The sequence below is a fragment of the Eutrigla gurnardus genome, assembly GCF_963514095.1.
Source record: "Eutrigla gurnardus genome assembly, chromosome: 22".
Taxonomy (NCBI): Eukaryota; Metazoa; Chordata; class Actinopteri; order Perciformes; family Triglidae; genus Eutrigla; species Eutrigla gurnardus.
In genome coordinates this window covers 9,415,415-9,441,557 of record NC_139933.1, presented here as the reverse complement: position 1 = coordinate 9,441,557, position 26,143 = coordinate 9,415,415, and the positions used below count along the sequence as shown (strand labels likewise).

The following is a 26,143-nucleotide window of genomic DNA, read 5'->3' as shown; positions in this document are numbered from 1 at the left end:
ACTTTCCTAGGCCATGGAAGTAAACACACTGAATTGCTTAATTTAGGTGGTGGTCTCTTTTTAATGAATGAAATTTAAAGAAAGTAGAAGCAGATTAAATGTTGAACCCTAAAAAGTGAGCTGAATGCTGGACTAAACAGACAGAAGATGACGAACAGAAGATATAAAGGTACAGTCTTTTTCCCACTACATGAGAGATGGATCTAGACCTGTCTGCATATGTGAAAATATCCATTCGTAATCAGTAAGAACATTGCAATTATCTTATTTGTTTTTTAAACAATAAAGCTTATATCATTTTGTGTTTAAGTCTTTAAATCAATCTATTATAGTGTATATACAGTAAGTATTTATTGAGTGATACACACAGTTAGTCGAGGTTGTGCTGATTCTGGGGATGTGTATAACTTGATACTATAAGAAATTACGATTTTACAGGGCAAAACACAAAAGTATGAAAAGACGGAAAGTTCTCTATGTGGGTCTCAGAGGGTAAATTCACTGAGTGGGTGGATTAACCATCCATCCATCCATCCATTTTCTTCCGCTTATCCAGTACCGGGTCGCGGGGGCAGCTGCCTGAGCAGGGACGCCCAGACTTCCCTCTCCCCGGACACTTCCCCTAGCTCCTCCGGGAGGACCCCAAGGCGTTCCCAGGCCAGCCGGGTGACATAGTCACTCCAGCGTGTCCTGGGTCTTCCTCGGGGTCTCCTCCCGGTGGGGCATGCCTGGAACACCTCCCGAGGGAGGCGTCCAGGGGGCATCCGATGCAGATGCCCGAGCCACCTCAACTGGCTCCTCTCGATGTGGAGGAGCAGCGGCTCTACTCCGAGCTCCCCCCGTGTGACGGAGCTCCTCACCCTATCTCTAAGGGAGCGCCCCGCCACCCTGCGGAGGAAGCTCATTTCGGCCGCTTGTATCCGGGATCTTATTCTTTCGGTCATGACCCAAAGTTCATGACCATAGGTGAGGGTAGGAACGTAGATTGACCGGTAAACCGAGAGCTTCGCCTTTCGGCTTAGCTCTCTCTTTACCACGACGGACCGATACAGCGACCGCATTACTGCAGCCGCTGCACCGATCCGCCTGTCAATCTCACGTTCCATCCTTCCCTCACTCGTGAACAAGACCCCAAGATACTTAAACTCCTCCACTTGAGGCAGGAACTCCCCCCCGACCTGGGTGGATGAACCCCCCGTGGCAAACCGGAGACTGAATCAAACGATCACTTCTTAAAACTACGACCAACCAGACCACTGATTTGTTTTTCTGACCAACATTCAGCAAAGAATAATACCGGGGTCAGAGCCAATCAGAGACGAAGGCCCGTCCTACTCTGCATACTGGATTCATACTATGGTGTCGGACATACTAATAAATCTTACACAGTGTTATGGTGACTAAATATCCTGTTGGTGAGGCAGCCAGTGGCTCAGTGTTGGCTGCCTGAATGCCAACCAAGACAGTTATCACAGTAAATAGCCCAATTATCTCCAACAACAATGTATCCAATAAGCCAATTAATCATGTACACATGTAATGAAGTTTGCAATGCTTCACTGACAGTTTTGCTGTCTATTAGGGGTTAAGTTAAATTGTTGAGAGCGCTAATCTCACATACTACTGGACTGGACTTTTTGTTGTTCACTTCTGACTGTATGCTCTAATGGTGGCAGGGAATCACACTTTTAGAAAAACATTTTGACTGTTTTATACGGAGATTGACTGCTGCCTCCTTGCTACTTTTAACCGACCAGTAACGGGGTGCAAATCATTAACAACCGCTTCAGTTTGGAATCTTGTTTCCACTTGATTTGGTCCCAGGTTTATGGCAATACAATTACTTCATGCTTTTTCACAATGGTGACCAATATTGTTTTGAAATATATCTTGAAAATATTTCTAACCCTTTACTCCAAGTGCTAAAGCCTTTGGTGGAATATTAAATCTCCGATTTGATGCTGCTGGTCACATTGCGATTATCTGCACAGTGGAATGTTTGGTTCACTCGCTATGAGGAAGCAATAAGATGCCATCCATGTGATACTACAGGTTTATGGAACTGTGCCAGCTTGTATTGTATAAAGCCTTGTTGCAGTCACACTTGGATGAGAGAGGCATGAGAACCAAAGAAGCACATATCAACAGGTAATTCATTTATTTGCATTTTTTCCTTAAAAGTGGTGTGGATTACCAACACTAATGTAGTAAGAACTTAATTGAGAATGTTAAATTAATTGGAGGCAATAGACAGAAAAACAATCCGTTCACTGCGGAAAATGCATTTTTTTCAATTTCAGAGACATCTTTTTTTAGGCGTTGTCTAAATTCTACTTTATTTGCAAGGCAGCATGTCTCCCAGTACCAGCAATGTTTTTTTTTTTTTACATTTGTGCCGTTTCCTATTGCACTAACGTGAATATATCTTAAGTTGCACATGCTTACCAATTTTGCTTATAATGATGTAGAATTTGTTTAAATGTATATCTGGATCAATTAATTAAAATCTCTAAACATAATTTGTTAATAAAGCCATATAACGAATTTACAGCACAGGACTATGCATCCTTGGTGTCTGTTTTTTTATTTTTTTATTTTTTATTTAATAATTGTGTTTGGTCAGCAGGTTTGAAATTTGGACTGTCAACAATGACGAGTCCAATCATGTTGCTTGTGCTGCTTTTGGGAATGATGGGCAAGTATCTAAATCAAATTCAATTAATTTATTATTATTAATTTTTTTTTTTTTTAATTCTCTAAATTACTTTTGTTGATTGATAGGAAACTGATTTTTATCTAATTACATTAATGTGTTTGTTTTTATAGGTACGGTGACTCCACAAACGACAGGTAAATTGAAGTTTAGATAATCTCATAGTTATATACTCATAGTCATTTATGAAATCAGTAGCTAAAAGCAGTTATTTCAAGCTACATTAATATATTACATAAATGTACATATCTGCATATATATATATGTTGTGTGTGTATGTTTGTATATATGTGTGTGTGTGTGTATATATATATATATATATATATATATATATATATATATATATATATATATATATATATATATATATATATATATATATATGTATATATTTATACACATTTGACTTGTTTAATGATGTAAGGAGACTGGTCTTTGTTATATTTATGTATTTGTTTTCATAGGTGTCGTGGCTCCTCAGGCAACAGGTACAGAGAGAGATTCTTCACATTCATTTGTGTGTGGATGTGCATATTGATATGTGTATATATAGTAACTATAAAATGATAGTATACAACCTAACACATCGTAAAATTCTGTTAATTGTAATAATAGTACACAATTTACATCCCATGTAGTGTTGCACCTGGGGGTCGGGGTACAAAGTGAACTCTGAATCTTGACCTTTTTTTTTATTTTTGTTGTTTTTGTGATTGTTCCCAAAATGTCTTTGTTCTTTCTAGGCACTCTCTACCCAATTGCTGGAACAAGAAGCACTGCCGTAGATGATGGAAGTTCTCCTAGAATTCCCCTGCAACGACCTTTTGTGTATTTCGGACGGTCGTATAGTCAGATTTATGTATGTAAAATGAATATTAACAACTACAAAATTCATGTATTTTGTTTTGTGGAAGAATCCAGTTGTCATCTCTTACATCACAAGAGCTGTGTTGTGAATGTGCAAAAATGCAATATTTTATTAAACTAATAATAATTTATGGTCAGCTTCCACTGAAACATTGCAGATATTGAAGAAGTGCTGTTTAGTTGTAGTTAATATATCAATAAATGTATTGATGAGTGTAGTCGATACCTATTCCTTCTTTGTTATTAAGAACTGGTTTCCTTGTTTCCAGGTGAACCACAATGGACACCTGACCTTTAACAGTCCTTGGTCTAATTACGTAGCTCGAAGGTTTCCAATGAATGGAACCAGGGACATCATCGCTCCATTCTGGACAGACTTGGACAACCGAGTGAATGGTCAGGTCTACTATAACCAATATACCAGTGGCAGTATCCTCGTACAAGCTACCCGAGATATTAATCGCTACTTCCGAGGGTTGGACTTTAGCGCCAACTGGGTATTTGTTGCAACATGGTATGAGGTTGCCTACTTCCCAAACACTGGAACAGTAAGTCATCTTGTTCTAAATGAGGAAACACACATGCTATGTATTTTACCTTTTACCACATATATTTAAGTTAATAACCACAAGTATTTTTTTTCAGCGAACAACGGTCCAAGCAGTTTTAATCTCTGGTGGCCAGTACTCATTTGTGCTGATGAATTATGGGATAATAGCCTTAACATCTCGGCATGTACAGGTTAGAGCCATAAGAATTACATTCAATTTACAAATGGAAAAAATTGCCATCCAAATACAGTTATGACGATGTATAAATATATATAAAAAAAGAAACTACCTTTATGTGTATATATTTCCAGGCTGGATATGACACAATCAACTCTTCTCACCATCTCACCATCCCTGGATCATTCTCTAACACTGCAACAGGCAATAACTCAAATTTCCGCCTGAGCAGCAATGTCGATGTACCTGGTCGCTGGGCTTACAGGTTAGACCATGGATCAAGAGGCTGCACTTTCAATGGTAAGACCAGAACCAGAGGGTAGTCACTATAGGTACTTCTTTACAGTAATGTGCATATGTGATCACTATGTCATGAATATACTGGAAAGTCTTATGATAAATCTGTGTTTGTTGCTCTAAATGAAAATACTTTATATGGTGCACTGAACTGCCATTGCATTAGAATATGGTGACAAATGATCTACGGTCCAAGCTAAACTTTTTCTAATATTGTATCTTTATACATTTCTAATTTGCATTCATATGCAAATTTAGTTCTTAAAAGTCAAATAGTCCAGTGTTCTACAAGGTCAAGACACTGATGTTGACAGTTCAACATCACCAGTTTAAGGCAGGTGGGGAACTTACTTGCGTGTCATCCTCCTCTCTATCCCCTCATTCTTTGTCATCACATGACTGTTCGCTATAAGAAAGGTAAACATTATTTGTTGTCAGCAAGTCAATACCTTTTAAGTGACCTTTTCCTTTTATTCTTTTCAAGGTGGATCCGTTGAGCTAGGCGTCTCTTTCTGGAGTGACAGTACCTGTGCACAGAAATGCACCTGCACCTCAGCAGGTCTGCAGTGTCACAACCATCCCTGCACCTTTTCCAGAATCTGCCGACCCGCTGCTTTTCAGTTCTCCTGCCAGATGGTGGCGAGAGACACCTGCATCATAAGTGGTGATCCGCATTACCGTTCCTTCGATAACAGAAGGTTCGACTTCCAGGGCACCTGCACATATGTTCTCTCAGAGCAATGTGCTCGTGGGTTGCCCTACTATAGAGTAGAGGGCAAGAATGAGCACCGAGGCAGCACTCATGTTGCCTGGACGCGACTGGTCAAAGTCCATGTCTATAATCAAGCCATTGAGCTTGTCAAGGGACATCGTGGCATGGCTAAGGTTAGCAATAAGAAATTGGTCTCCACTTACTAATATTTTAATTTAGTTGATATTTTTATAACTATGTTTTTTCTTACTGGTGTGCTTACAGGTTAATTCCGTCTTTGTTGCTACTCCATTCTCTCTCAACAATGGCAGTATCCGGGTTTATAGGTCAGGATCTTCTGTGGTTGTCTCTACTGACTTTGGCCTGATGGTATCATATGATGCCTTCAGTTATGTCAGGATCAGTGTGCCCTACACTTACCAGAATGCAACATGTGGCCTGTGTGGAAACTTCAACAATGACCCCAGCGATGACTTTCGAACCCGCGAGGGCGTGGTTGTGAGCTCTGATGTGGATTTTGGCAACAGTTGGAAAGTACCAGGAGTCGATGAGCCTGGTTGTGAGCCACGGTGTGGAGGTCTGAGCTGTGCTGCCTGTTCTGCAGCGCAAACAGCTTTATATAGCAATACTGCCCATTGTGGTATCCTTCAGAGCAATCCTGGACCTTTTGCTGCTTGCCATCAACGAGTTCCCCCACAGCACTTTGTGCAAAGCTGTGTGTTTGATCTGTGTGCAGGAGAAGGGTACCAACCAATTCTGTGTGCAGCATTAACTACGTATGCAACAGAGTGTCAACACAATGGTATACAGCTGCCAATCTGGAGGAGACGTGGCTTCTGTGGTATGTCTGTCAATAAATCAACATTATTTTGTTTAATCCTTTGGGTAAAATGGCCATGACGTGTAGATCAATGTTGTTTTCCTTTTTCTAGAAATCCAATGCCCAGCCAACAGCCACCTTGAGTCCCAAGGCACAGGATGTCCAGCTACCTGTGTCTTTCCCAATTCTACCCAAGACTGCCCACTTCCTGCCCAGGAGAGCTGCATCTGCAATTCAGGCTACATCCTTAGTGCTGGGGTCTGCGTCCCTCATGCTGAGTGTGGCTGCAGCTTTGAAGGTCGCTACTACCCCTCTGGAGAAACTGTTATATTGGACGAGAACTGTGGGAGACATTGTAATTGCAATAATGGCTCTATGACGTGCCGCTCCCATGTGTGTGACCCACTTGAATCATGCACTGTTGAGAATGGAGTTAGAGGATGCAGACCAAACAGCTCTGAAACATGCTGGATAAAAGGCCCAGGGTCATATCATACATTTGATGGATTGATCTACCAGTATCCAGGGGCATGTCGATTGACTCTTGCCAAAGTAATGGGATTGTCTCGTTACCCGCACTTCATGGTAACAGCAGAAAAAGTGCCCGGAGGCCAGCAAGGTTTTGCCAGGGTGCTAAAGTTCGATGCAGAGGGCACACAGATATCCATTGAAATGACACGTAGCTGCAACGTTCAGGTAAGTCACAAATTATTATATTTCAAGAGCTAATGAAGATAAATCAGTAGAGAGTGGTGACACCAAAGAGTAGTTTTATTTAAAAATCAGATTTTTCTGATTTGTAGTCTTATTTTTACACATGCATAAAAGTGCAGAAATACTGTTTTGAGTACAAACTAAAAATACCTTCTCATCCAAAATCTGACACTGGCTGTTTTAATGGCCCTTTAGGTTGACGGAAGGCGGATCAGATTACCATTCAGCTCATCTTCCAATCGGATCCAAATCTACCACAGCAGCATTCACAGTATCATCATTCGCACTGCCTTCGGTGTAACAGTGCAGACAGTCTGGCCTCACTTTGTGCGTGTCACTGTACCTGTTATCTACAACGGTTCGTTGGGTGGCCTCTGTGGTAATTACAATGGTCGCCCACATGACGACTTCCGCACACCCAATGGCATTCTGGTCAACAGCTCTCAGGACTTCGGGGACAGTTGGCGAGATGGCTCCCTCTCTGCACACTGTGTGGAAAGTGTAAATCATGACTCTACAACAACAAATCACAGTTCGAGTCAGTACTGTGGCATTCTTGCCTCCCCGCTTGGGCCGTTTGCCCAGTGTCGGGCCATGGTGGACCCACGGAAACATGTAGATGCATGTGTGGCGATCATTAGAGCTTCTGGAGATCCAGCATCGGCACTATGTGAGGTCCTACGTGATTACGCACTAATGTGTCAACAAAAGGGTGTTGCCCTAAGACACTGGAGGAATGCAACTAACTGTGGTAAGCATGTTGACCAGACCAGAGGTCTTCAACGTTTTTCAGGCCAAGGATCCCTTGGCTGATAGTGACAAGGTGGAGGGGACCCCCTATTACATATCGTAAAAAATTGTGTTGCTTATTTAACCGGGCCAATAATGAAGTGTAGTGTAGCCTAAAGTGCCATGTATAAAAGTACTTTGTAATGATGTATGTAAACAATGCTAAGCCATTAAAATAATAATTGTTGGTGGATTCATATAGTTTAATTTAATTCTATATTGGCATTTCTACATCACAATTCACAACATAACATTTAACAAATATGAAGATTTATATTTTCTTATCATAGGTTGTATTCATGTTAATGTGTATTTTTGGACATATTTAAATTTTGAATGAAAAGTTTGGGATCAAATTATTTCGGAGACCCTTTTGCGGTAACTCTCCGGACCCCCTGTTGAAGATCTCTGGTGTAGACGGTTTTGATGTAACGTCAATGATTTTTCTAAATTAATTTCTTTGTTTTTCTCTAGAGCAAAACTGCACTCTAAACAGTCATCATGAAGTCTGTGGAACCTCTTGTCCATCCACCTGCCCAAGCCTCTCTTTCCCTTTTGTCTGCGACACTGTGTGCCAGGATGGATGTCAGTGTGATGATGGTTTTGTTCTCAATGGAAACCAGTGCGTACCACCCACAGGCTGCGGATGCCATCACCAGGGACGCTACCGGCAAGCTGGTGAACAGTTCTGGGCTGGTGAGGAATGTCAGAGCTTTTGTACCTGTAATGGTACTACTGGGGCAGTCCACTGCATCGCCAACTCTTGTGGCCCCCAGGAGTCCTGTCGTGTGGTGGGGGGTAATTTTGGCTGCCACCCCAACCCTCATGGCACCTGCTCTGCCGCTGGAGACCCTCACTACCTCACCTTTGATGGTCACCGCTTTGACTTCCAAGGAACCTGCCGCTACGTTCTGGCGACCCTTTGTAACGCCACTGATGGACTCCACCAATTTTCAGTGGAAGCTAAGAATGAGCCATGGGGGGGGCGTCCAGTTTCAGTCACAGCTGAAGTTTTTGTAAATGTGTGGGGCTATCAAGTGCATATATCAAGAGAAAGGCGGGGTGTGGTACAGGTGAGTTCCACATATTCAAAGCTGTCGATTTTTATTAAATCATTCCTCTGACTGCAAATTTGAATCTACAATGGATTTGACAGATACTATTTTTAAAAGCAACAGATCGTCGCAATGCAATTACAAATTGTTCATCCAGTTTTGATTTTCCAATGTTACAGGTGAATGGAATAACTAAAAACCTACCTCTCCTATTGAATGGAACTCGTGTTTCTATCTATGCAAGTGGATATCGCACATTTGTAAGAACTGATTTTGGCCTGAGAGTCAATTATGATGGAAGACATACAGTGTTTATCTCTGTACCTTCAACTTACAGGTAACTGCCCTTTACTGTAGCCCATGTTAAATATTATTGCAAATATTCAACACGTATAACTTTATTCTATAAACATAGTTTTTAACTCTGGGTGTATTTAATTGTAATCAACACAGTGGAAAAACATGTGGTCTTTGTGGAAACTTCAATGGAAATCGAAATGATGACTTCCAAACACCATCTGGAATGATGGTCACCGATCGACAACAGTTTGGGAGAGCTTGGAAAGTGGCAGGCAACTACACTTGCAGTGATGGGTGTGGCTCTTCCTGCCCACGATGCACCAATGAGCTACCGGCTCGAGCCAAATGTCAGGTGATTCAGGCAGCTGACAGCCCCTTAAGCTTCTGCCACAATCGGGTGGACCCAGCACCATATTTCAGGAGCTGTGTGTTTGATGTTTGTGTGATTGGAGATGAATTCCTATGCACAGACATTGAAGCTTATGTCAGTGCCTGTCAAGCTGCAAACGTTCAAATCTTCCCATGGAGACAAAACACCATCTGCAGTAAGTCAACCAGTCCATGTGTTGTTTATCTAGTATACAAACAGCCTAGGAAACATTCAAAGACGTCTTAAAGAAGCCCTGCATCTGTGAATCTGTTTTAACCACATGACATCCATCATTTCTTTCCTCACTCATAAAGGTCCCATTTGTCCCGCCAACACCCATTATGAGCTGTGTGGTACCGACTGTGGCCACACCTGTGCCAGCAACGTCGATGCCACCTGTGAGCAGGTTTGCTCAGAGGGATGTTTCTGTAATAGAGGTTTTCTCAGGAGTGGGACGACATGTGTCCCTGTGGAAAGCTGTGGCTGTCAATACGACGGCGCCTACTACAATGTAAGTCATGTAGCTGTAAATAAATTGCCAGATTTGTACAACTATGGAGTCAGACAGAGAAGGAGCAAGCGTTTCTCTCTGTTTACAGTAAAAAAAAAAAAAAAAACTGCCCCACGGCAGCCTTTTTGTCGTATTAACGTTGTGCATGTTAGATGTAATAATTTTTTATGCACCTCTTTTTCTCCCATCTTACAGGCTGGTGAGTCCTTCTGGACAGCGGGTTGCTCCCAGAATTGTAAATGCATTGCTCCCAATGACCTGCGCTGTTCGGCTGCATCTTGCTCTCCTGTCCAAGAGTGCACCATCAGAAATGGCCAGCTGGGCTGTTATGATGACACGTCTACTATGACTGTGTGGGGGGACCCACACTACATCACCTTTGATGGGGCGCTGGCTCATTTCCAGGGCACATGCTCTTACATCATCACTGAGAGTGTGAGCCACGGCACCAACGAAACACACTTTCAGGTAGTAGCCACCAACAATCACAGAGGCAACAATCGTGTGTCGTTTGTGTCAGCAGTGGACATATACCTCTCAAATCAACCAGAGAGTGTGCATGTCAGGATTGGACCCAACAAAATAGTAAAGGTAAACCCTTTATCTCTTTTAATATGAACTTTCTATGTCTGTGTATTGTAAATATAGCACACAACAAGTGCCTCATCTCTTCTTGTCCACCTCTCTCTAATCTCATCATCCTACCAGGTAAATGGAAGTCGGGTGTCTCTTCCCACCACCATCGGAACATTAGCTCAGGTGGTAAGACAGGGAGCATACATAGTGGTCAATGCCATGGACTTGATAGTCCACTTTGATGGCCGGAGTACTTTACTGCTCAGAGTAGGCAGAAACCGCCGAAACAGAATCACCGGGATGAGTGGAAACTTCAATGGTGATCCTTCAGATGACAAAGTCTTTCCCAATGGCACATTGGCACAAAATGACTATCAATTTGGACAAAGTTGGAAGTCTCCCACAAGCCAACCAGGGTGAGCTGTTTTGAAAAGAACTTGTGGTGGCATCAAAATACCATAGTTGACCATCTTTCACTGCACAAACAATACATTACAGAAAGTCAGCCTAAGTGTTAAACAGTAATGTCTTTTCTAGATGTGGATCCACAGATGAAACCACCGGTGATGTGTTTAGCAGCTGTCCCTTTTTGGAACAATACTCCGACCTCTGTAGAGTCATCACCAACAGTAGCGGGCCATTTAGCGCCTGTCACCTGCACTTTGATCCGCAGCCTTTTTTCAATTCCTGCGTCTACGATCTCTGCCTCTACACTCCAGCCAATAGAATGCTGTGTTCTTCAATCTCAGCCTATGAGAAAACCTGCTCTGTTTCAGAGATAAACATCACAGAGTGGCGACCTGCTTTGCAGTGTGGTGAGTTTGCATGGGGCTTATGGTCAGACAATATAAGGAATGAGCAACTAACCTTACTAAAAGTGTTTTTTCTGTTACTTGAGTCATTTCCGTTACATCACTCCTTGTCTCTTGCACCATTACTTCCCTAGCTGAGGCAGACCCCTGTGAACGGCTGAACTGCACAGAGTATGAGTGGTGTGGTGAGAAGGACGGTGTGTACGGCTGCTTCTGTGATGAGCACCACCATCGACCAAACAACGAGAGCTACGGTGAGGACAGCTCCTCTTAAAACACTGCTTTGTCATTTTAAATCATGGAGGTGACGTGTGTAAGATGAGTCGTAGAAATGACTTCAGTACAATGGCATTGTTCATTAAATATACACCAACATAAGATGCACAGAACAATACGATCCACACAGGATTATAGTCCAATCCAAGAGATACAAATGATGTTTGTGCACTACTGATGGCAGGTAGAAGCTAAAGGTTATGGTGTTGAAATAAGTGATCGTCCAATCAGCAGTTTAAACCAATTCACTTTAAATTCTGGGTCAATTTTTAAAGAAACCAGCTGATTTGATTGCAAAGTTGGCCGCCAAGGCTCATGGGTATTGTAGTAATGTGAAGCATCCACCATGCCAAATTGACAGGTGAAACGTGATTTCTTAGAAACGATGTTAAATAAAACAATAAACCAATAGGAACTGTGGGTTTGTCACTATGAGCAACACCTTTGAAATGACATACAGTAGCTGTTTACCACTTGTAATCTAAAAATATTGATTGGTGCAATTTTAAGATGGATTAGGTACACAAACCTTACAGAAACATTCTTTCCTTTCTATCTCTCTCATAGACTCGTCCATCACTTGTGCCAGTAGTTCCGGCACCATGTCTGTGTCGCGCTGCCAGCTGTTTGAAGCTGGCTTCCACTCCGACGCCCTCCATCTCCGAGATGACTCCTGCAGAGGGACACTCCGGGACGGACGACTGGTGTTCCACTTCAACAATGATGACCAGCTGTGTGGGACAGCTCTCAGGGTACAGTCACTATACTGTAATGTTATTAACACAGACTGAAGAAGAATTCATTCTAAATGTACTCCACAGGACGTATTACAAATGCAAACAACTTATATGACTTTTCATTTCAATTTTAAGAGCAACGGAACCCATTTCATCTATGAGAACACCATCCAGGGCAACACGGGCACTCATGGAGGTCTGATCAGCCGCCAGAGGAACATCCACCTGCGTTTCTGCTGTGAATATGCTCTGTCCGAGGCCCTGTCTATGAATGTGGGCATCAACCCTGTAGAGAGGTGACGACCACAACACTACTCTGCATGTTTTACAGACTTAACATGACATAAAATTGTCACTGTACTTTTTGATAGTGAACATCTGTCCATAGTGATACGTCATGGTGTATGTAATGATAGGAGGGTTTCAATACATCCATAGTCAGTAGCAGTGCTGTGTATAAAACCGTGTTGCATCTCACCTCCCGACCTTTTTTGAGTACTATCATTGAGGCATTGGCGCTCAATGATGTTATTACAAAGATTGAAAATAGTTGCCATTGTAAACTTACCATGTAAACCAACAATACAAAGAAAAGTTAAAAGAAATTCAGGGAAGTCTGTCCCTGTTCTGTAAATGTCAGTGCATTTTACCAAAAACTTACAAGTGGATTGTTCCTTCTCAAGTGTAGTGACATTATTTCTTCATTTTTTTTCAAAGCGTTGTGAGGAGGAAGCTTCCATCAGGCCGTGGACAGTATCATGTGAGAATGATCCCCTACCAGGATGCTGGCTTCCGCTTCCCTTTGTTCAGTAACAATGGATCAACGCATTTGACAATGGAAAAAGACCAGAGAGTTTATGTGGAGATCAGGACAGACGGAGTCGATCGAAGCCAGATCTCCACCATTGTGGACTCTTGTTGGGCCACGCCGGTCAACCTCGCCAGCAACCCTGTCCGCTGGAATCTCCTAACTGCAGAGTAAACAAGGCTATTACAACTTCATCTTGTCTTAGCTCGCTGGCTCTTGATTGCCAGATTCTGGGGGTTGGGGCTTTACCTGCTCCAGCCATCCTCTCTTTCACAACTTAACTCTCCTCTCTACATCTCCCCTGCCTTCCAGGTGTCCTAACCCAGCAGATGGTACAGTAGAGCTGCTTCAGAATGGGATCTCCACAGTGGCCCGATTCTCCTTCAGGATGTTCACCTTTACCAACTTTTCATCCATCTACCTGCACTGCCAAGTGCACCTGTGTCTTTTGCGACAGGGCAACTGCAGAGCTGTAAGTGCTACGGTGTTTGCGTGCGTTGATGGTGAGTTCAGACAGGTGCATTAACACAAGTCTCTTATATCGTTTTTCTGCAGCAATGCTACCCAGGTCACCACAATCGAGTGAGAAGGGATGTATCCCAGCATGTCTCTTCAGACATCTCAATAGGACCTGTACATCTGGTGCCACAAAGGAAAGGTAAATACCTCTCATCTGCTCATAACCTTTGTACTTGTTGATGACACCAAGCTCGATGAATACATTTTTACATAAACTGTGGTTGTTCTCTTGCAGCCCGAATGGTGCGACCAAACAGTGCTTCTGTCCAGTTGTCCTCACTGGTGATCCTGCTAGTCAGTTTGCTGACAACCAAAATTCTTGGCGATCGAAGATGATCCATCTTGTAAAATCACTGAACACACATTTGCTTTTGGATTGTAATTCTGTTTGTTTTGCCTTGACCCCCTGTTGTGTTTTGTGGTGGTTCAGGTAAAAAAAAATAGGAGTAATTTTGCTTTACAACAGTAAATGACGCCAATGTGCAGAATACTGAAGTTTATATTCACTATGTAGGAAGTTTATCCTGTGTTTCTTTGCGCTGGTTCTTCTCATTAAATCTCTATCATATCAGAAGTAACTGTAAAGGTTAAATTTATATTTATATATAAATAATCTTAATCCAGCGCATGGTTTTCATTTGTTGACTACGGATTTGAGCATTTTCTATTGTACATAGTAGATGGTTCTGTGGTTGCTTCAAGTGGCCAGCATCATAATACTCATTTATTAATGTTTTAATCAACAATAGCATAGCACTGCAGAGTAATGCAAATTACGATTGCAAAGAACTGACACTAAAATCTATGCAATACAATCTGAGCTTGTCTGCTTCCTCGCAAATATTTTGCTAGAATTCTTTTAACATTCCCTCATTGACAAAATACTATTACATCAACTGCCACATACAGTTAAAATCTTTAGTCAACAATGGAAACACAAACACAACCAGCAGCTATGTACAGTCATATCACAATAATAAAGAATATTTTGTTATGATATTTTCATTTGTGGAAGATTTTTTTGTGTGTGTGAGCAATCTCTCCCCTCTCTCTGTCTTTTCTTTTGGTGTTATTAAGGTATCATTGCAGAATTGACTCCCTTTCGGGTCAGGTCCCTTTTCAGATCAAGTCAGAAGAAATGTAGTCTTAGGGCTGTGAATCAATGAACACATCTATTACTTGACTGGAAAAATGTCTGAATCATTCTAAAACAAAGGGATAACATCTTAACCCTGATGTTGAACCATCTCTGCACCATTCAGTTTGTTATATTTTATGGGCTAATATTAAGTATGGCTTTCAGGAACAATGGACTATTTAAAACATAATGACTATCTTCTTTCAGGACTTAAGTGGCTTTGAGAACAAAACAAGGCTTGGCTTTTGACAGCCCTGTAAAAGCTATAAAATCCTCTCCTTTATCTACTCCGGTCGGTTTCCTCCTTTTCTTCCTGCATGATAATGAACGGTTTGTAGATGAAAATTAATGAATATGAATTTAGTTTGCTCCCATAATTTAATACTGTTGCACATAACCACATCAAACATCTTACAAGAGACTACTTCAGTAAAAAGAAAGTAAAAAGAACAACTACTATATAAAGATGCCAAACTAACGAAACAATAAAAGCATTCAAACTAAAGTAAAAGAATGCAACAGATGTGATACAATAATACAAAGAAAAAAGTACCTCAAAACCTTACACTTGCCCATTTTTCCTGCTTCTAATATATCAAGTTGAGACCAAAATGTTCACCTGCTGCCTAATAGGCCCACTGACAGGTGCAATGATAATGAGCTAATCAGTGTTATTCACTTCACATGTCAGTGGTCATAATGTTATGGCTGATCGGTGTATATGTGTAACAAAAAGAATAGCGGAGTACTTAAATGGTCAAAGTAGGCAGAAACTGCCAAAACAGAGTCACCGGAATGAGTGGAAACGTCAGTCTTCCCAGTTCCCTTCTTCAAGTCTTTCCCAGTGGCACATTGGCACAAAATGAATCAATTTGGACACAGTTGGAAGTCGCCGACAAGCCAACCAGGGTGAGCTGTTGAAATGAAAACTTAAGTGTGTATACTTTTATGGATACTGCAGGAGACATTAAAGGCAGCGTGACGTGACTTTCCCCTGTAAAGGAATAGATTAAATTTGACTTTACCACGCTGGTACCTCAAGTCCTCTCACTGATCCCGACAAAGCTACATATGAAATAACAACTAAACAACTATTAAAACTGGCTTTAGATTACAGTTTGCCTGGCAACATTGTAACTTCTTCTACCATCTCTCCTGCCTTCCAGGTGTCCTAACCCAGCAGATGGTGCAGTAGAGCTGCTTCAGAATGGGATCTCCACTGTGGCCCGATTCTCCTTCAGGATGTTCACCTTTACCAACGTTTCATCCGTCTACCTGCACTGCCAGGTGCACCTGTGTCTTTGTAGACATGGCAACTGCACAACGGTAGGTCTGCCTTTGCTCGTGTTTATTTGTAGTAAGATGTGAAAGCATCATACTGCTGTAACAGCTGTTTTATAGAAACAGTCATATTTAGAAATGTGCCTTTAAATTGCTCCTGATCTGTGTTCCTTTCCGAACGGTCTTCGAGTTCTGTGTGTGTTTTCTTTTTAAAGCACTAGAGGGCAGCATAAGATCAAATACACATTTGGCTCCATGTTTATGAAAGAATACAGTATGTCTGCTTCTCATCTTTTTTTATTTAGTATAACGTTGATCAGTTGTATCCTCTGTGCTTATGATGACAAAATCAATATTTCATTGTTGACAATCCTTAATGAGGAATTATTATGATTAATTGTATCCAATTTGTATACTTTTTTTAATATACATTTTGAGGTTTTCTCCATTTTTCCGTATTTACTTAAAGTTTGGGGTTATGTCTTGGAACATATAGAAATCCTAGTAGTTCCACAATGCGATCACATGTTCTGTACAGCACACATAAAAATGACCATAATCCAAACCATTAATACAGGATGGTTCCCATTTGACATGAAAGAAGTTGTCGGTGATACAAAAGCTCGGGTTTCTGTCTTTTGTGCTGAACCCCCTTTGTCGGGCCGAGTGCGAGGCCAGCAGAGACCACGTCTCCCGTGTCTTGTCTTTGGGGCTGAAATTCATCATCGTCAGTCAACGTGTTCACAGCAGTATGGGACGAGCTTTACAGTAGACATAACAACACTTACCACACACCCTCAACATGCAATTTGTCATTAGTGTTACTGTATAGTTCATCACAAAGACTTCAAAGAGTGGCAATATGACCAATACCACATGGTCTGATACACGGGGGGCCTCCAGTCCCATATACTGTCAGTGCAGGTCAGATATGTGGAGATCATTTTACAGATCATGTTGCGCATCTGTTGGCTTTGTAGAAAAAGAGCGAGCGTGTATAACCTTATTCAGCAGTTTTAATGGTCTACTTCTTGCACCCAAAATGCATCTGTGTTCATGATGGTGCCTGAGGACCAACACCCTCTTTATACTGAGTCATTGTTTGCACACTCTGTTTCTCTCATGTAGAGCTTAGCTGCTGCGATGGTGTCCCATTGGGAGGTTAATCCCGTGGCTTATGTGGCATTTGCAGGCTTTCGGTGTCGATGTGTGAACATGAGAGAAGCGGATGGAACTGATATCTGCAAGTCATTATTGAGCAGATATCCCTCTGTTGAGAGGAAACCTTGTGACAAATCTAATTGCCCAGGCTTTGCAGGAAACCGTACAGTAAGACAACAAGGCAGGTTTAGTGTGGAAAGTTTATTATTTACAAGTATACCCAAAAAACAGTTTTAAATAAAGTTATCCTCGTACATACAGTTTGGAAAACATCTTTAAAGGCATATTGGCGATGTCATCATAGCCAAATTTAATAGTAAAGAGCCCTGGGCAGGATCGCTGTGATGTGGACTAATGGACTGTCAGTAAAGGCAAGATGTGCACTTGCTGTGATTTTGTGGTCACAGACATCTGCCCACACATTTAATCAGCCTTGTCGGGGGAAATAAGGAGGATGCTCCTCACTCTATCATCTATGACGACCATGTTTACAGAGTGACTAGCTGGCTTCTGGAGTAGTCGACTACTAAAACACTGATTTGTAATCTTTCCTCCTCCATATCAAAGGTATAATGTATCCTAACATAAAAGCAAGTGGGCCTTTAATCGCTCCCTGCTCGCTCTCATATCTTCCTTTCAGTCCCCTTCATTGTGGTCTTTCTTTAAGTCCACTATCCTGTATCTAATCAAATTAACTAAATGCAGTTCCTTAAGCTTCACAGATTTTGTCCCACCTTTTTGAACCCTCCAACATGTCAAACTTAACAACGTCCATATGTGGCGAGTCGTACCTTATCTTTCACTTTGAAGCTGCTGTCGTTCAATCACTCTATCATACTCGGCTTGAATGTCGGGAGCCACATTAATGTCTTGAAGAGAATTAAACATGCAGATGAAATATGGCTTTCCTGCATTTCTTTTGCAACTTCTTAAATATAAGCCGTTTCCGACTTGGAGCCATCAGACCATCTTGAATACTCATCGGTCCACTTCAGGCCCTGTTTTTAGAAGCAAGCCTGGGAGTTTTTAGCCTCAGGAGGGCAGTAAGGCGAGAGAAAGAAACAGAGAGGAAGTTGGTGGGAGAGAAGGTGGCGGATGGGGAAGAGAGGGAAATATGAGTGATCGCTTGTTGACTTTTACAAGATGTTGAGGGCTCAGTGGGCTTAATTGGATTCGCTCAAAAAGTCCCTTGTGTGGTGTGTTGGAGGGGGCAGGAATGGTCCCATCTGACGTTTGACCTCTCCTACTCCCCTCATGTCAGCACCGCTGACCACGATGCAGCTCACAGCGTAATTACGACTGAACTTGAGTCCACTTATGCCAGACTTCAGCATCTGGGATTCTTTATGCAGAGATGATTAATATAAAACATGTTTTAATGAGTAGAAGTTCTTAAAATGAATGTGGGCTTATTCTACTACTTCAAAGGCATCGTTATTGGAAAATAAGGGAATAGATAAATATTGGACAAATTAGTTTGTCCATGTGTTTTGAGATAATGTAAGTGTTGAGGCCAAAAGGTGTACTATCAAACAAGGTTTAAAAGCTCAGCAGATATATTAATATAGTCATATGGAAATGACAACACTTTTCTTAAAGAAAGCAATGGAATTAAGTCTCTTACATTTTAAACTATATATCTATTATACTATTAGATATACTCAACCCGTCTCTTTTGTTGAGGATTTATTTCACTGTATTAAGTGTTGCTTTGTTCTTATTCAGTGAGATATAACAAGAGTTATATTTGCTGGTTGCAAGCATTCTGGATACTGCTATAATAATGGTCTCTGAGACAGTTAATCAGGGTGAAGATGGATAGGAACTAGACATAATCAGAGTAATTGGATGATGAAACCTAAATTTAACTTAAATCTTTCAATTAAAATGTTATGGGAAAGAAAAATAACACCTGAACTCAAAGAATCTATCATTTAATTATAATTCTAGGGACAAGTACACTTTAGTACACCTCTCCACTTTGCTGTGTGAACAGAAACCCACAGGATTTTCCTCTTTTGTTGTTTGATTTTCTTTTGTTTTGATCGGACCTCCCTTGATAAAGCCATGTCCGGCCATCTACTATTGCGATCGAGAGTAATTAGATTTCCCTTGTGAATTCTACACTCCTGGGAAGGCTGGGCAGTCAGTGGACTAGAGCTGCAATCCTAGAAGTCCCTGAAAGTGACTTAGCATACCATGCGTGAAAAATCACAACGGCAAGCACTTTGTAAAGTGGAATACATGTACCGCGATTACATCTCATGAGAGTGAAATCCCCAAAAAATAAATAAAGGGATTATCTATAATCTCATTCAAACTGAAATAAAAACAAAAATCTAATTATATCTCATCAGGCACTCTTTCTTTCTATTCGTATAACTATAACATTGTGCGTAGTCATGCTTATTCATTAATTCATTCCATAAAAAGTCCATTATAATAAAAATGCCATAATTATGAATCATATGCTGCTTCCATCAGCCTTCCATTTGAAATATTGGATCAGAGGTTTACCAGAGGGCTTTCTCTTTCCATCTGGTTCTGCTGTCAACCCGGGACGACTTCCTTTATTTCTTAGACCTGCAGTTCAGTATTCAGTGGCTCGCTGAAGATTTGTCTTGAAAAGCATCTGGGCATTTTGCTTTTTATGTCTTTCCTCTTCAAAAGGATTGTCACCAAGTGGTTGTAAGTGATTTATTAAATATTCATCTCATCCTCCCAGAATTCCCCTGGCTGCTGTCACGTGTTCCATTTTTCTGGTTCACTCTTCATAATGTAACTTCAGGTTTTATACCCTGATCACATTTAAAGCCTCAGTTGTGCAGCGCTGCCTCTGGCTGCAATAAATTGTATTTAAAACAAAATGTTAATTTTACTCCTGTTTACTACTTATTTGGGAATTGTTTCTTGTAGAGGTTTAGATGAGGAGATCTGTATGCTATTACCAGAAGCTACTTAGCGTAGCTTAGCACAAAGACTAGAACAGGAGGAAACAAAGGTAGAACAAACTGACACATTTAAAACTCAGTAATTAACATATTGTATGTCATAATGTTATCTTGATGTTTAATCCATAATGTCAAAATGACAAGTGAAAACGTACAGACAGAGGCAGACTAGCTGTGTTTCTTCCTGTTTCTAGTTTTTGTGCTAAGCTACGCTAACATGCTGCGGACACTTCCTATTTGAGCAAGCAGCCGATATATTCGTAGTGAGAAAAAGTCTCATTCCCCGCTTTCAAGTCATTTGGTTACCAGATTACATGCAGTATTCTGAGTATTTTCAATTTACTTCGAATGCTTTTAGCTAATTTGTCTCCATACACTAATTAAGTTTATCCTGTGAATTAGAAGGCCAGAGGTTGATGGAGTGAGTGATGGACTGGACAAAAGATAATGACAACCCTCCTCTTTTCCTTTTCCACTGTGTCACCATATTCTCCTCCCTCTGCTCCACCATCACCACGGCTACTTCACCACCCCCTACAGTGACCATGGGCTGTTTATCGACTGGCTTCTCCTTCCTGTTTGTGGTACTAAGAGGCTGAAATTAGATCTGCATCGCCGAGGATTTGAGATAAATTGGGCAGCGGATCGGTCCTGATTGAATTTTCTCTTGGTTTCGGAGGGGGAAGAGGGGGATAGTTCTTCACTGAGCAGCAGACAGGATAACACCAGATTAACACGGACAAAGGTGGGGTGAATGTGGGTCTGTTGAGTGGATGTGCTGCAATTAATGAGAAATAACAGGATATATACGTGGCCAGCACTGGGGAAAGAATATACTTTGGCCATGGTTAGGGATAGTTTTGGCTCATGCTATGCAAGGCTTCATCCTTGGCTGCATGCTTTCCTCCTCTGTGGCTCCCTTGGGTTGGCCCAAATGGCGGTGGTACACAGGGGTAATCGGCCCTCCCATTACAACTCCCAGGAGAGGGGGGTGGTTCGCTTCCTTAGCTTCTTTGTATGGTTCAGAGTCGGGGTGTTGATCTCACTCTTTTCACTATCGCACTTTGATCTGACTCCAGTCCCTGACAGCTGATACTGTAGCCGAACCTGACACTCGGCACTGCCTCCGAACAAATCTGGAGTGGGATAGAGGAGAATAGGATCGAGATGGGCAGGCCTGAATGCCAGAGTATCTGTTGTTTTGTGTGCCAGACAGACATGATGACCCTCTTGGTAGAACTCAGCCCAAGGGGCCACGGCCCACGCTGAGGAGGAGGGGATGCCCTCAGGTGTCAAGTGTCTCTTGGTGTTTTTGTCACTTTTATCTGTTTACATGGATGCATAAAATATAACGTGAACATGATGTTGATATGGGATTATATATCTACGAGGATCCTGTCCTTCGAGGTGTGTAGATATTGTGAATACTAGAAAATATTCTTCTTCATTCATCATGCTTCTTCATTAGCAACTAGCATGCTGCTCAGCTGCAGAGTACTCAGCACTGCCCCTGGTGGCCAGAATATGCATAAATAAAATCACAATTTTAATCACTAGCATGATGTGACATGGCTTCAGTATTTGTAGTTTTTGTATTTTGAACATTCTTCTCGTAATATAATGAGTGGATCCGAGGCTGAAATGTCAATGTTCTGGCAGATTTGTCCATAATGTGTAGTACAGGATGTGGTCCTGCATCAGGTCTTGTCTCACACTGATATCTACTGTTTTTGATTGACCAGAGATGATTGTCAACTGTGTTCCTGGGCCATAAATTAATCCTCTATGTGTGCTGCTAAGTCTAAGTGTACAGAAGAAGTTCAGAACATGTCATAAGGCATTTTAACAACAAAGAGAGAGCTCAGCTTCCTCATAACTCTTATATCTTCAGTTCTGACAGCTGTATTTTTCCTGGAGGGACGTTTAGTCTGAAGGCAGCATGGCCAGCCCTCCACAGCTGCTACATGACGGGCCCCACCAGCATTAACTGCAAAGCTCTGATATTGGCTGAATAGTAAAAGGCCATCAGTAATCCGTGCCTTCTAGAATTCAATTGCGAGAAAATTGTTTTAAGCAGTGGCTACCCAAAGATCCTTTGGGATACGCGTGGGTGTTCAAAAATATGTTCCCTGTATTTTTGTGCGGTGAATCGGTTGTCTTTCAGCCATTCACAAGGTTTGTGCAAACGCTTAGCCGAGCTTATCGACGTCACTGAGGTATTCTGAGTTCCTCATATGTTTTCTTAGCATAACTGAAAGGCGGGCCTTCCACTCTCGATTCTCAAGATCAACAACGCAGTTTGCATACATCACAGACAGGCACGCCGTGACACGTTCTGCCTCAGGTCGGCACTAAAACTCATGTTGACCGATTGGGCCTCTTGTCTGTCATCGCAATCCATGAACATACCTGAACATTACAGTGGAAAGAAACTCCAAATGTACATTAATCGACCATGTTCAGTCATATTCAGGACCCTCTAATTATCAGATTCTTCAGTATTTTAACATTTTATTGGAAGTGCTGTTAACGGACGGATTAGATGTTGACCCATCCAATCGATACAACTAATTGCTTCATCATTTTTGCGTCATTGGCATATAAGCCGTAGACCAAAAGGGTCATTTTTAACAATTTCTCACAAGATATTTTGGCATCTCTAACAACACAATGGGTTCTTTATTCGAAGGAGCCTGTTGCTTAACACGGTATCAGTGTCTTCATTACATAAAAAAACACAGGGATGAAGTACCGAAACCCACAGGCTCTTTCTCTTTCTTGGATGTTGAGATAGATGTGGGAACGCTCCATGTCATACTAGAGAGCCGTATTATCTTTTGGAATACAATAATCTGCTCCCGTGTCTTCTTCCACATCCACAGTGCAACATTACATCACTCCTTTATTTAGAGGCCATATCAATGTGACATCATGATCATCACTATACCTGCATTCACCACAGAGACGGATTGAAACCCAAGCCCGTGTATTATACGATATGCAGAACCTCGGTGCTTGTCCTTGGCTATTCGGAAGGCTAATCAGATGTCACGAGGCAGAAATGGGGACAGTTCCAGTTGCCTGTACGCTCTGTCCAGATGACGGATATAGTGGACGTCTCGCAAATAACACATCTTGTTGGTTCGGATGCTTTGTCGAAGGCTTGATTACCAGCAAGGGCCCGGAAGACCCCCAGCAATTTAGAGCAATATTTAGACTTTTTGAGACATGCGCTAATTTGCTGAGAGTTAGGAGAGAAGACTGATACGTTTGTCATGTCTGTACTGTAAATATGAAGCTAACGCCACCATCTGAATAGCTTAGCTTAGCACAAAAACTGAAAAGAGGGGGAAGCAGCTAACCTGGCTCTGTTTAAAGGGCAGATGGGAGAAGTTTGCCTTCAGGGCTTTCTAGAAAACCCTTTCTGGCAGGAATCTCCGGCAACAAACCCACTTGGTTATGTTTAGGAAAAATGTCATGATTTGAGTTAAAATAAACCCTCTCTGGCAGAAAGCCCTGAAGGCAAACTTCTCCTGTGTACGTTTAAAGGTAGCGAAATCTGCCTGCACATCTAAAGCTCACTAATTATAATATCTATTGTTTAAGCCAATACAAAAAGTATTTGTGGGGTTATGTGCATGACTGTTTCTTGAAAAGATTTGCTACTTCCATTAGCAATTCCTTTCAATGTACTTCAGTTCTTCTCTTTGAAAGATAAGAAGCCTGGAAAGACACATTTCAGTGAACATTTGTCTCTTACTATGCTGGAGATGCTGTAAAGAGAAAATGTCATCCTTGCCTAGTATATAATCTAAATTTCAAAGGCTATGTCACCATTGATTTCTCGTCAATAAACTCCGGTCTCCATGTTTAGGCGACTGTCTACGTATTGATAGTTTAAATGTTACTTCAAAACACTATGTAAAACCATACCGGCATATTATTTCCAAATACAAAATCTACCCAAAACGTTAAAATGGTAGGTCTAACGAACATAACGAATAGTGATCAACTCCGTGCTATACAGCCAGATTAATGGATATGCCAGTCCCCGCAAAGGAATATAATCTAAAGCCTGGTGTAAAAGCTTTGATATAGGAAGAGCCAGAGCTCCCACTGTGCACGTCTTATTGCAAACATGTTATTGTAGACTATGGGGATTGATTTGAGTGTCAGTGGGCAGAATAATAGTGATCAAAAGGTTATGTGCTGTGTTCGCTGCCACAGGAGAGAAATACATGAATAGGCTAAAATGATCATGTAATGTCTCTCTCCTGGACCGTTAAAACCTGGCTACTATGAGCCAGAATCATGGGTCTCCCAGCGGCTTGATTAATAAAGCAAAGATGCATCTAAATTAATAATTGTTTGTCAGACAACATTACAGTTCTCAAAAATTACATAATCTCTCTTTCATTTTTATTTATTTATTGTCAGGGTTCTCATCACACGATGAACCAGTTCTAAGTGGTACCTTCACTGCTTCAAATAATAGGATTTTCTAATGACATCCCTGGAAGACAAACAATGTTGAGTGCTTACAAGGTTTCAGAGCTTGTTTGAAATGAACAGCTGGTTCAGAGTATCGGTGTCATACCTGCAGCACCTCTAGGTGCACATCAGGCTTCGGGGGGTTGTCCTTGTGCAATTGTTACTGTAGATCCCTTTTCTGTTGTGACACGAAGGCTCTGTGACTCACTTGTCAGGGCGGGCTGACAAAAGAATCAAAGGGAGAAAGCATGCGCAAAATATGCATGTGTGCGATGAAGCAAGTGAACAGTGAGTTCTGTCACGACAGATTTCTCTTTCAGGACAGTTTCCTGGGTGACATTCTTGTGAATTTGGTTTGAAAACGCAAAGAGAAACAACGTGCTTGTTCTCAATAGTGCCTGAATATTTTCTAAAGGCGTGGCTGAAGTGTATGTATGGACCAGGCACCTGGTAAGCAGACGTGATGTATAAATAGTAAAGGGAACATATGTGGCTTTGCGTAAAAAATGCAATTTCACCAGTAATGTTTTACTGGCATTTTGCCCCTTGAACATATCGGGAACAAATGAATCCTTTCCTATTCGCCGCAAAGCCACCGGCTGGAATGCCTCACCAATTACGAGCTTCTGAAAGACGCTGTGGGAATTCTGTCGAATGCTCCTTATTTTCTGACTTCCTTCTAAGCACATTAAAGCTCTGTCGTCGCTGGAAATGGGACGATCGCGTACAATAAAAGTTGTGACTCTCCAAAGCACACGGCTTAGGCTTTATTCATGTCCATTAAAGCTGCCGACATTTTATGGTCAACAAAGATGCTGTTTCTTAGAAGTGACTAATGATCAAATGGTTCACTGGATTTGACTGTGATGGCTTTTTTCTACACCACAGGCCTCAGTAGTCTTCTGTCTGTCTTTACATCATATGGCAGAGAAATAAAAGAAGGAAGTCTGGAATTGCGAGGAGACGGTAGGCACCATGCAGAAAACAGAGTAGAGAGAGGAGTCTAAATCATGATGCACCTTCTTTAAAGAGGAGAGAGGAAAGGACAGGAGGAGGAATTGTATTCCAGGGCGATGTGGAAGGAGGTGAAAAATGGCTCTATTATCGGGCGTAATAGAATTTCCCTCGGCCCCAGAGGGGCACAGAATGGACTCTCCCTCCATCCCACTTTGCCTCCCTATCCTCTCGTCCCTCCATTTGCCCGGGCCGGAGATATAATTTCATCACTCTTCACTTAATTGTGTGCGTTTGCCGGTGGAGCCTCACTCTCTGTTCCAGCAAACACAGGCAGGTGGGAGAGGAGGAAGAGGAGCGGAATAATAGAACAGAGTGGGGAAACCACACCACTTCATTTTTATAGATGGACAGCTTGTAAAAGCAGCGGGTTACGTGGTCCCCTCAGAGCAGCAAACTGTAAACACTGAGCGGGATCTTGGTGTGTACGGTACAGGGTGGACATGAGTGATTTTCCAAACTCCAACAAAAAGAGTATCTTTTAAAGTATATCGATGAAATGC

At 41.7% G+C, this 26,143-nt stretch overlaps 1 protein-coding gene across 1 annotated transcript; it reads left to right on the top strand.

Moving 5' to 3' along the window:
• The first annotated feature begins 3,168 nt into the window (after positions 1-3,168).
• On the top strand, positions 3,169-13,967 carry LOC311032934 (alpha-tectorin-like). Its single transcript, XM_084040039.1, has 23 exons — positions 3,169-3,201; positions 3,457-3,572; positions 3,850-4,128; positions 4,226-4,321; positions 4,443-4,608; positions 5,090-5,490; positions 5,582-6,158; positions 6,250-6,833; positions 7,047-7,602; positions 8,115-8,713; positions 8,875-9,032; positions 9,149-9,540; positions 9,680-9,876; positions 10,072-10,467; positions 10,585-10,868; positions 10,990-11,267; positions 11,399-11,518; positions 12,108-12,292; positions 12,413-12,573; positions 12,995-13,255; positions 13,398-13,557; positions 13,641-13,743; positions 13,840-13,967. The coding sequence occupies exons 3-23, from the start codon at positions 3,916-3,918 to the stop codon at positions 13,938-13,940; spliced, it is 5,988 nt and encodes a 1,995-aa protein (XP_083896165.1). The 5' UTR covers positions 3,169-3,201; positions 3,457-3,572; positions 3,850-3,915; the 3' UTR covers positions 13,941-13,967.
• The last annotated feature ends 12,176 nt before the right edge of the window (positions 13,968-26,143 follow it).